General features: G+C 42.3%; 1 protein-coding gene across 1 annotated transcript; it reads right to left on the bottom strand.

Moving 5' to 3' along the window:
• Positions 1 to 8,273: 8,273 nt before the first annotated feature.
• LOC121138639 (PRAME family member 12-like) lies at positions 8,274 to 10,579 on the bottom strand. Its single transcript, XM_040741300.1, is given in 3 exon segments — positions 8,274 to 8,400; positions 9,393 to 9,980; positions 10,299 to 10,579. Coding segments are annotated over 3 exon segments (996 nt in total).
• Between the last annotated feature and the right edge of the window lie 253 nt (positions 10,580 to 10,832).

The following is a 10,832-nucleotide window of genomic DNA, read 5'->3' on the forward strand; positions in this document are numbered from 1 at the left end:
ACCGAGGGCAGGCTTTGGGGACTTTAATTTTCAACCTTCACTGAGTGTGACATTCAGCTGATGTCTCTTGCCTACAAGTTGCATCACTCTCAGCTCCAGCACCTCATCTGACTGGCCGTTGCAATTATTCACAAGCATTATGGTCTGAAGTTCTGAAAATATAAGTGAGCCAATCTCAGTTAAATGTTTATGAGTGACTCCTGACAGCAATATTTAACCCTAACTAACACACTGAGTCACACACAAATAAAATTCATTTCATTGTTTTGGAACTCTGCTTGGGAATATATTTGCTCTTCATTAAATACAGAACCAGTAACATGTAAATATCTGTCCAGCCCAGACCACCGGTAACAGCCTTTCATCCCTAACTGCATTCAGAAACGCATTCTACCCCATTTATGGATCCCTCCAGAAAGCCCACATTTAAAATTGTCTTTACCCATTCACAGTGCCTCAGTAAGAGCATCCTGCCATAACATCAAGTCTTAAGAGAGAGATGCAGAGATGGGGGTGCACAGTTTTAACTCCAGCAATCCAGAGTTCTAGAATGGAAGTTAAGACACAGACTTAAGCTGGTGAGGTAGAGCTTAATATCTTCAGGTACAGGGTATCAAGCCCAGCCTCCATGTGAAGTAGATGCTTCAAAACTAGGAAGAAGACTGGGATCAGCACCACAGGGAGCTTCCTGTGGGAGTCACCCAAGTATCTTAGGAAACTGCATTGAGCAGGAAGGTTGAGAGTCAACTGGGAGGACCTAAAGAGTGGAAGCAGTTCACTATGGCTTCTTATTCTCAGAAGATGGATTGATTTAAGACTCATATAGAATGGTATCAGGATATACTTGTATGACTGGAAATGAGCTAAGCGAAATGTTCTTCTTAGCCAGCATTCAACATCTTTTGATTGTATGAAGACAGATATATCTTGCAGGTCCAATGTGCACTACTCACTATGATATTAGGTAACCTAGCGATACATTGTCAATAATGTCAACACACATTTCTAGCAAGGGTTAAATGCAAGGTCATTGTGTCTAGAGGTGCCTCTTTCTTGGTATTCACTCTGGTTCCAATATTACATCATTGTATATTATCCTTGATGAATATTCCTTCACTACTCATCTTTTAGAGTGATGAGAATATAAAAACCATCATAATTAGTTGTAGTCCTTCTTTTTTTTCTTTTTTTATTAATATTTTTTTTATTTTCCATTTTAAATTTAGATAAGAAACAAGGTTGCTTCACAAGTCAGTACGAGGTCCCTCTCCCTTTCCCTCCCCTCCTCCCGTGCCCTACCCCCATCCCCTCCCCCCGTTATCCCCTCATTCCCCCAGGGAGGGTGAGGCCCTCCATGGGGGTGTCCATAGTCTGTCATTTCATATAGGGCAGGGCCTAGACCCTTCCCCAAGAGTTCAGGGTGAGAGTGCACCTCACATTGTTCTATGGGAGTCCAGAGACCGTGTGTATACTTGGGATGGGTACTGATCTGCTGTCCAAGGCTCAATAGATTACCTAGGCCTCCTCACTGACACCCAGATTCAGGGGGTCTTGATCAGTCCCATGCTGGATTCCCAGGCTGATGCCTGGGATTCAAGAGTTAACCTTTGTCTGGTCAGCTGTTTCTGGGGGTTCAACCAGCCCAGTCTTAATCCCTTTGATCATCAGTCCTCCCTCTCTGATACTGGCTTTCTTGAGTTCAGCTCAGTACTTAACCAGCCAGTAAATGAAGTTTCTGTTTCCCAGACTCTCTGGCCATAGGATTGTAGGCTGGCACTCCCCAGATCTATGTCTAAAACCCATATATGAGAGAGTACATGCCATGTTTCTCTTTTTGTGACTGGGTTACCTCACTCAGGATGGTTTCTTCTAGTGTCATCCATTTGCCTGCGAATCTCATGATTCCATTATTTTTTTCTGCTGAATAGTACTCCATTGTGTAGATGTACCACATTTTCTCTATCCATTCTTCGGGTGATGGACATCTAGGTTGCTTCCAAGTTCTGGCTATTACAAATAAAGCTGCTATGAACATAGTGGAACAGACATCTTTGTTATATGAATGGGCATCTTTTGGATATATGCCTAAGAGTGGAGTTGCTGGGTCTTGTGGTAGGTTTATTCCCATTTTTCTGAGGAATCTCCATACTGCTTTCCAAAGTGGCTGAACCAGTTGGCACTACCACCAGCAATGGAGGATTGTCCCCCTTTCACCACATCCTCTCCAGCATAAATTGTCATTGGTGTTTTTGATTTTAGCCATTCTGACAGGAGTGAGATGGTATCTCAGAGTTGCTTTGATTTGCATTTCCCAGATGGCTAAGGATGTTGAGCACTTTCTCAAGTGCCTCTCAGCCATTTTAGACTCCTCTATTGAAAACTCTCTATTTAGTTCTGCAGCCCACTTCTTAATTGGGTCCTTTGCTGTTTTGGAGACTTGCTTCTTGAGTTCTTTGTAAATTTTGGAGATCAACCCTCTGTCACATGTGGAATTAGTGAATATTTTTTCCCATTCTGCGGGCTGCCTTTTTGTCTTGCTGACTGTGTCCTTTGCCTTACAGAAGCTTCTCAGTTTCAGTAGGTCCCATTTATTAATTGTTGATCTCACTGTCTGTGCTACTGGTGTTATGTTCAGGAAGCTGTCTCCTGTACCAATTCTTTCAAGGGTACCACCCACTTTCTCTTCTAAGAGGTTCACTGTGGCTGGATTTATGTTGAGGTCTTTGATCCATTTGGACTTAAGTTTTGTGCATGGCGATAAACATGGATCGATCTGCATTTTTCTACATGCCAGTCTCCAATTATGCCAGCACCATTTGTTGAAGATGCTTTCTTTATTCCATTGTATATTTTTAGCTTCTTTGTCAAAGATCAGATGTTCGTACGTGTGTGGGTTAATACCCAGATTTTCAATTCGATTCCATTGGTCTGCCTGTCTATTTTTGTGCCAATACCAAGCTGTTTTCAGGACTATAGCTCTATAATAGAGCTTGAGGTCAGGGATAGTGATGCCTCCGGACGTTGCCTTGTTGAACAGGGTTGTTTTGGCTATCCTGGGTCTTTTGTTTTTCCATACAAAATTGATTATTGTTCTTTCAAGGTCTGTGAAGAATTGTGCTGGGATTTTAATGGGGATAGCATTGAATCTGTAGATTGTTTTTGGCAGGATTGCCATTTTTACTACATTGATCCTACCTATCCAAGAGCATGGGAGATCTTTCCATTTTCTGAGGGCTTCTTTAATTTCTTTCTTTAAAGATTGAAAGTTCTTACGATACAGGTCTTTCACTTGTTTGGTTAGCGTTACCCCAAGGTATTTTATGTTGTTTGTGGCAATTGTAAAGGGTGATGTTTCTCTGATTTCTCTTTCAGCCCTTTTATCATCTGTATATAGTAGGGCTACTGACTTTCTTGAGTTGATCTTGTAACCTGCCACTTTGCTGAAGGTGTTAATCAGCTGTAAGAGTTCCCTGGTAGAGTTCTTTGGGTCATTGATGTAAACTATCATATCGTCTGCAAACAGTGAAAGTTTGACTTCTTCCTTCCCAATTTGTATCCCCTTGATCCCCCTTTGTTGTCGTATGGCTATAGCTAGAAATTCAAGTACCATGTTGAAAAGGTATGGAGAGAGTGGACAGCCTTGTTTTGTTCCTGATTTTAGAGGAATTGCGTTGAGTTTCTGTCCATTTAGTTTGATGTTGGCTGTTGGTTTACTGTATATGGCTTTTATTATGTTTAAGTATGTCCCTGTTACCCCAGATTTCTCCAAGACCTTTATCATGAAGGGGTGTTGGATTTTGTCAAAGGCTTTTTCAGCATCTAGTGAGATGATCATGTGATTTTTGTTTTTCAGCTTGTTTATATGGTGGATTACGTTGATGGATTTTTGTATGTTGAACCATCCCTGCATCCCTGGGATGAAACCTACTTGATCGTGGTGAATGATTGTTTTGATGTGTTCTTGGATCCGATTTGCCAGTATTTTATTGAGTATTTTTGCATCAATGTTCATGAGGGATATTGGTCTGAAGTTCTCTTTCTTGGTTGTATCTTTGTGTGGCTTGGGGATCAAGGTTATTGAAGCCTCATAGAAAGAGTTTGGCAAAGACCCTTCTGCTTCTATTGTGTGGAACACTTTGAGAAGAATTGGTATAAGCTGTTCTTTGAATTTGTGGTAGAATTCTGCACTGAGGCCATCTGGACCTGGACTTTTTTTGGTTGGGAGACTTTTGATGACAGCTTCTATTTCCATAGGGGTTATAGGTCTATTTAAATTGCTTATCTGTTCTTGATTTAGTTTTGGCAAATGATAGCTGTCCAGGAAGTCATCCATTTCCTTTTAATTTTCGAATTTTGTGGAGTACAGGTTTTCAAAGTATGACCTAATGATTCTCTGGATTTCCTCAGAGTCTGTTGTTATGTCCCCCTTTTCATTTCTGATTTTGTTAGTTTGCGTGTTCACTCTCTGCTGTTTGGTAAGTTTGGACAAAGGTTTGTCTATCTTGTTGATTTTCTCAAAGAACCAACTCTTCGTTGCATTGATTCTTTGTATTGTTTTCCTGGTTTCTACTTTGTTGATTTCAGCCCTCAATTTGATTATTTCCTGGCGTCTACTCCTCCTGGGGGAGTTTGCTTCTTTGTGTTCTAGAGCTTTTAGCTGTGATGTTAATTCTCTGGTATAACTGTTTTCCTGTTTCTTCATGTGAGCACTTAGTGCTATGAACTTCCCCCGTAGCACTGCTTTCAAAGTGTCCCATAGGTTTGGGTATGTTGTGTCTTCATTCTCATTGAATTCGAGGAAGTATTTAATTTCTTTTTTTATTTCCTCTTTGACCCAGGGATGGTGCAGTTGAGCATTATTCAATTTCCATGAGTTTGTAGGTTTTCTGCAATTTGAGTTGTTGTTGAATTCTAATTTTAAGGCATGGTGGTCTGATAAGATGCATGGAGTTATTCCAATTTTTTTGTAGCTGCTGAGGTTTGATATGTTGCCAAGTATGTGGTCGATTTTTGAGAAGGTTCCATGTGGTGGTGAGAAGAAGATATATTCTTTTTTATGTGGATGAAATGTTCTATAGATATCTGTTAATCCCAGTTGGGTCATTACTTCTATTAGACCCTTTGCTTCTTTGTTGAGTTCCTGTCTGGTATTCTTGTCTAGTGGTGAGAGTGGTGTGTTGAAATCTCCCACTATAACTGTGTGGGGCTTTAGATGAGATTTAAGTTCTAATAATGTTTCTTTAACGAATGTGGATGCCTTTGTATTGGGGGCATAGATGTTCAGGATAGACACTTCGTCTTGGTGGGTTTCACCTGTGATGAGTATGTAATGACCTCCTTCATCTCTTTTGATTGATTTTATTTTAAAGTCTAGTTTGTTAGATATTAGGATTGCTACCCCTGCTTGTTTCTTGGGTCCATTTGATTGAAAAATTTTTCCCAACCTTTAACTCTCAAGTAATGTCTGTCTTTGAGGGTGAGGTGTGTTTCTTGTATGCAGCAGAAGGAAGGGTTCTGTCTTCGTATCCATTCTGCTAGTCTGTGTCTTTTTATGGGTGAGTTAAGGCCGTTAATATTGAGGGATATTAATGACCATTGATTGCTCATCCTTCTTCGATTTGCGATGGTTGTTGTTGGTGGAATTATGGGTGGAATTTCGCCCCTTTGTTCTTTTGGCTGTTGGTAGAGAGGGATTCTCTAATGCTTATGTTTTTCTGGTTGTAGTTAGCTTCCTTTGGTTGGAGTTTTCCTTCCAAAATTTTCTGTAGGGCTGGGTTAGTGGACACATATTGGTTGAATCTAGTTTTGTCATGGAATATCTTGTTTTCTCCGTCTATAGTGATTGAGAGCTTTGCCGGGTATAGTAGTCTGGGCTGGCATCCATGGTCTCTTAGTGTAGGTAGAATATCTATCCAGTACCTTCTGGCTTTCAGATTTTCCATGGAGAAATCAGGTGTAATTCTGATAGGTCTGCCTTTATATGTTACTTGACCTTTTTCCTTAGCTGCTCTTAATATTCTTTCTTTATTCTGTATGTTTGGGGTCTTGATTATTATGTGGCGAGGGGATTTTTTTGTGGTCCACTCTATTTGGTGTTCTGTAGGCTTCTTGTACCTTCATTGGCATGTCTTTCTTAAGGTTGGGAAAGTTTTCTTCTATGATTTTGTTGAATATGCCTTCTGCCCCTTTGAGGTGGATTTCTTCTCCTTCTTCTATACCTATTATTCTTAGGTTTGGTCTTTTCATGGTGTCCCATAATTCCTGGATGTTTTGTGTTAAGGATTTGTTGGATTTAAGGTTTTCTTTGGTTGATAAATCCATTTCTCCTAATGTATCTTCAACACTTGAGATTCTCTCTTCCATCTCTTCTATTCTGTTGGTAATGCTTGTATTGGTAGTGCCTGACTGTTTGTCCAGCTTTTCTATTTTCTGCCTTTCTTCAGATTGTGTTTTTTTTAGTGTCTCTATTTCAGTTTTCAACCCTTGCAGCGTTTGCATTGCTTCTTGCAAGTTTCTGTTTATCTGTTCGTCCATTTGTTGCCTTTTATGAATTTTTTGGTTTGTTCTTTCTTCCATTTCTTGCATTTTTTGGTTTGCTTTTTGTTCCATTTCTTGGATTTTGTGCTTTGTTTCTTCTTCCATTTCCTGACTTTTTTGGTTTGTTTCTTCCTCCATTTTTTCATTGTTTGCTTTGTTTTTTCTACCATTTCTTGCATTTTTTGCTTTGTTTCTTCTTCCATTTCCTGCCTTATTTGGTATGTTTCTTCTTCTAATTCTTGCATTTTTTGCTTTGCTTTTTCTTCCATTTCTTGCATTTTTTTGCTTCATTTCTTCTTCCATTTCGTGCCTTTTTTGGTTTGTTTTTTCTTCCAATTCTTGCATTTTTTGGTTTGTTTTTTCTTCCATTTCTTGCATTTTTTGGTTTGTTTTTTCTTCCATTTCTTTGAGGGATTTTCCAATATCCTCTTTTAGGGCCTCTATCATTTTCATGAAAGTGTTTTTAAGGTCGTTCTCTTCTGCTTCCTTCGTGTTGGAATATTGGGGTCTTGCTGGTGTGGAGTCTCTAGAATCTGGCGGTGTCATATTTGTTTTTCTGTTGCTGACTGTGTTTTTGTATTGTCTCTTTCCCATCTCTTCTTTTAGTGGGTGCAGAAAGAGCCCCTTCCTGGTCTGGGGACCAGAGTTCCCTTTTGGTTGGTGCTAGTAAGTCCAGTAATCTGGTGGTTCTTCTATGCCTTGTCCAAATGCTGGTCCATGGGTAGAGAAGAAGAACAGGAATCTGGGGCGCTTAGCCTCCTACCTGGTCCCCTGGACCCTATGCTGGGTCCTGTTGTACCTGATCCGGAACAGCTACTCCCCTGGTCTCCCTGGCTCCTGTAGTTTCCTGGTCTCTTTGGTGGGAGAGAAGATCTGGAGTCTGGGGTGCTTGGCTCCCGCCGGGCTTGGGTGCTCTGTGCAGTTCCCAGGTGATCTGCAGGCTCTGGAACACAGGCCGGGAAGCTGGCCTGTTTACCTGATGATGCCAGAGGGACAGCTACTTCCCTGTACTCCCAGCCTCCTCTCCTTTCCTGGAATCGTTGGTGGGAGACAAGATCTGGAGTCTGGGGTGCTTGGCTCCCGCCGGGATTGGGAGCTCTGTGCAGTTCCCAGGCGATCTGCAGGCTCTGGAACACAGGCCTGGAAGCTGGCCTGTTTACCTGATGCTCCCACCGGGATTGGGAGCTCTGTGCAGTTCCCAGGCGATCTGCAGGTTCTGGAACACAGGCCGGGAAGCTGGCCTGTTTCAGTTGTAGTCCTTCTAATATCCATTTTGTAGTAAAAAAACAAAGAATATTAAGTCAAAAATTGTGTTATTAAATTCCTATGTTTCTATCTGATTTTACAGACAAAGGATATAAAGACAGTAACACCAATATTAATACAGAAATTACAATTAGGGGATAAAAAGAATACTTCCTAAGTTGGGCAGCTCTTATAGGCCACAAAATTGAAACATGTCCAAATAGTGGGGGTTTTATTTGAAGGTCAACAGCCACAGCCACAGGGTAGGAGCTTTGATGAAAAAGGCCCCTCAGTCCAAGGCTTACAAGCAGGACACAGTGCTGAGTGTTAGCAATCACAGAAATCAGGAAGAGAGGAATGAAGAATCTAAATTTCAAGGGAAACATGGGCTGTTTGAAGCTATTAAGAAGAAGAATGAAAAGAACAGAAGAGGACAGAGTACCCAGACCCCAATCCCGTTGCTCTATGATTTATTTTTTCTTCAGCCAACATTAAAATCCACTCAGGTCCAGATGTGTGAGTGGATGGACGCTTAGACACTGGGAAAGATACATCATATCTGCTTCTGATAGCATGCAGCGAGTGATTGCAAGGATCTCTAAAGGACTCTCCAAGTTCCTAAAAAAGACAAAGGAGTTTACTTCCGTAAGTATAATAGTGGATGAGAAAGGGCAATCAAGTCCATGTAGAAGAGGCTAGTTTGTCCTAAAATCATTCTGAGATCATCGTGAAGTCCACACTCAGGACACGACCTGATGGACAATTAACAACACATGCCCAGTGTCAGAGAGAGAGGATCGATGAACAAATTGTCAAAGAATGAGCTGTCAAAACCAGCAGAGACAACTGATCTGAACAGGGAGAGATTTTGGACCCCAGACTTACAGCTGGGAAGCCAGCATGGGACTGATCCAGACCACCTGAGTGTAAGAGATGGTGAGGAGGCCTGGGCAACCTATGGGGCCCTGGGCAGTGGATCACTATTTATCCCTGGCATACAAATGGAATTCGTATGTCCAAAACAAAAAGAGGGATGCTCTCTCAGCCTGGACATTTAGGGGAGTGCCTGGACCCTGCCCTGAGAGAAATGACAGCCTCTAGATATCCCCTATGTGGAAAGAAGTGGCAATAGCAGGAGAGAGGTGGGGGTGGTGGTGGGAGTGTGAGGGAGGAGGGGAGGGAGAGGGAACTGGGATTAACATGTGAAGCAAGCTATTTAAAATTAAAATAATAAAAATACAACAAATGCCCATCATTTTGACTGTTTCTGTCCTGAAATCTGTTCCCTCTGTACTGTCGAGCAGAAAAGCTCATCAGATGATGAATTAGCGGGAAACAAGGAAGGAAAACCAAGGGGAACTTAGTGCCATCCCTGTGTGTGTGCCAACAGTGGTCTCCATGAGTCCCAGCTTGCTGGCACAGACTCTGTCCTGCTTGTAGGGCTTCTCTGAGGCCCTAATCACTCTCAGGCATTTTCCATTTACTCAGGCCTTACCTGTGCTCAAAGAGCACCTGGGGGTCAATGGGAAGCCCCAGGTGTGCACAAATGATTCATGTAACAAGGAAAAGCTGTGCTCTGCGCTGCAGAACAAGCTATGTATGCTCCTCACCTGAGCACTCGGTCCAGTCTACCATGGAGGAAGAAGACACCATTCAAATAGAGATTCTTGAGCTTGTTGAGTTGGGAGAACTACAAAATGATCTCTGTAAAACACCATTCTTTCCTCTCTTGGTCCCTAAACCACTCCAAAGGTGTGAAGATTTCATTGATAAAGAGTTTCTGAAGATTTCTCATCTGACCCAGGCCAGCGGCAAACATCGCAAGTTTTCTCAGGTCCCAGCGTGCATTCAGTTCCAACTCCTGTATAGAGCTTTGCTCAAATACCTCCAGCAGTTTGAGGGGCTTATAGACAGTGAGGCCCCCAAACCCCAGCTTTTCACAGATCACCTGCACCACATCTTTCCTCTGCTTGGCCCACCAGTGGAAATATTTTAGGGATTTACAGAGATCCCTGGACTTGAGGGAAAGGTTCATCTTCACAGTCACAACCTGTTTTCCCCGTCTTATGGTATGACGCACCGCTGATTGCCTCTCACTAATGACATCTGGAGAGCACCCAACATCCTCTGTTCCAGCCCACACCTTCCAGAAGTTGTGCTGGGAATCCCAAAGATCAAGCACTTCTAGTTTGCAAGCCCTGTTGGTCAGACAAGACAGTGAGTCAAACACAGGGTTACCAATGTACACTCTGCCAAACCCCCACATATCTACTTCTCTCAAATCCATTCTTTAAGCCAAGACTCTTTCCAATTCTAGTGTCTGGTGGAATAATAGCAGAGGTACAGTCTCTCTATGTGTCTACATCTATTTGCACAGCACTCCATGCACCACTGACCCTTCTCATTAATGCACTTCTCTAAGAAAGCTCTGATTCAACTTGGACCACATTCTAAACTCGGTAGTCACCTCCCTCCATCCACACTCTGCCCGTCCACGCTAGCATTTTCTCAATTACCTAGGTTGAGCCTTCTGCTTAATCAGCAGGTCAAGGCCATCCAGCACAGCCTTCAAAATCTCCAGGTCAGAAGTCTTCATCAGGGCTCCCACAGGAAGGCATCTGAACAGCCAGGCTGCCACCATGGCCCTCAGGATGTTCCTTTGTTTGCTATCGAAGGCGACTTTAAATACTGGCGGGAAGAGTTCCATGGGCAAGGTCTTCAGAGCAGAGAGAGACAAGGCTTCATCTTTCAGCAGACTTTTTATTGCCAGCAGCTTGAGCGACGATGGAGAACTCATTCTGACCTTCTTATACACAGGTTCTATAGAAAGATGCAGAGAATAAACCCATTTAGTCATACCCCACTTCCCCTTCATTGCCTAAGCCATGGAGGCTTTCATTCACTAACCTAGAATAGCTTGAAATCGCGTATTGTGTATTAATCCCTATCTGACTTTCTCATAGCCATAAATCCCTCTAAGATATCTTGGAGATGAACACCTCTGGGAACAAGTCTCTCTGTTATTTGACCAATCAAAATCTATGTTCCAG

This window comes from Mesocricetus auratus, unplaced genomic scaffold (genome assembly GCF_017639785.1).
Source record: "Mesocricetus auratus isolate SY011 unplaced genomic scaffold, BCM_Maur_2.0 contig_8788_pilon_obj, whole genome shotgun sequence".
NCBI lineage: Eukaryota > Metazoa > Chordata > Mammalia > Rodentia > Cricetidae > Mesocricetus > Mesocricetus auratus.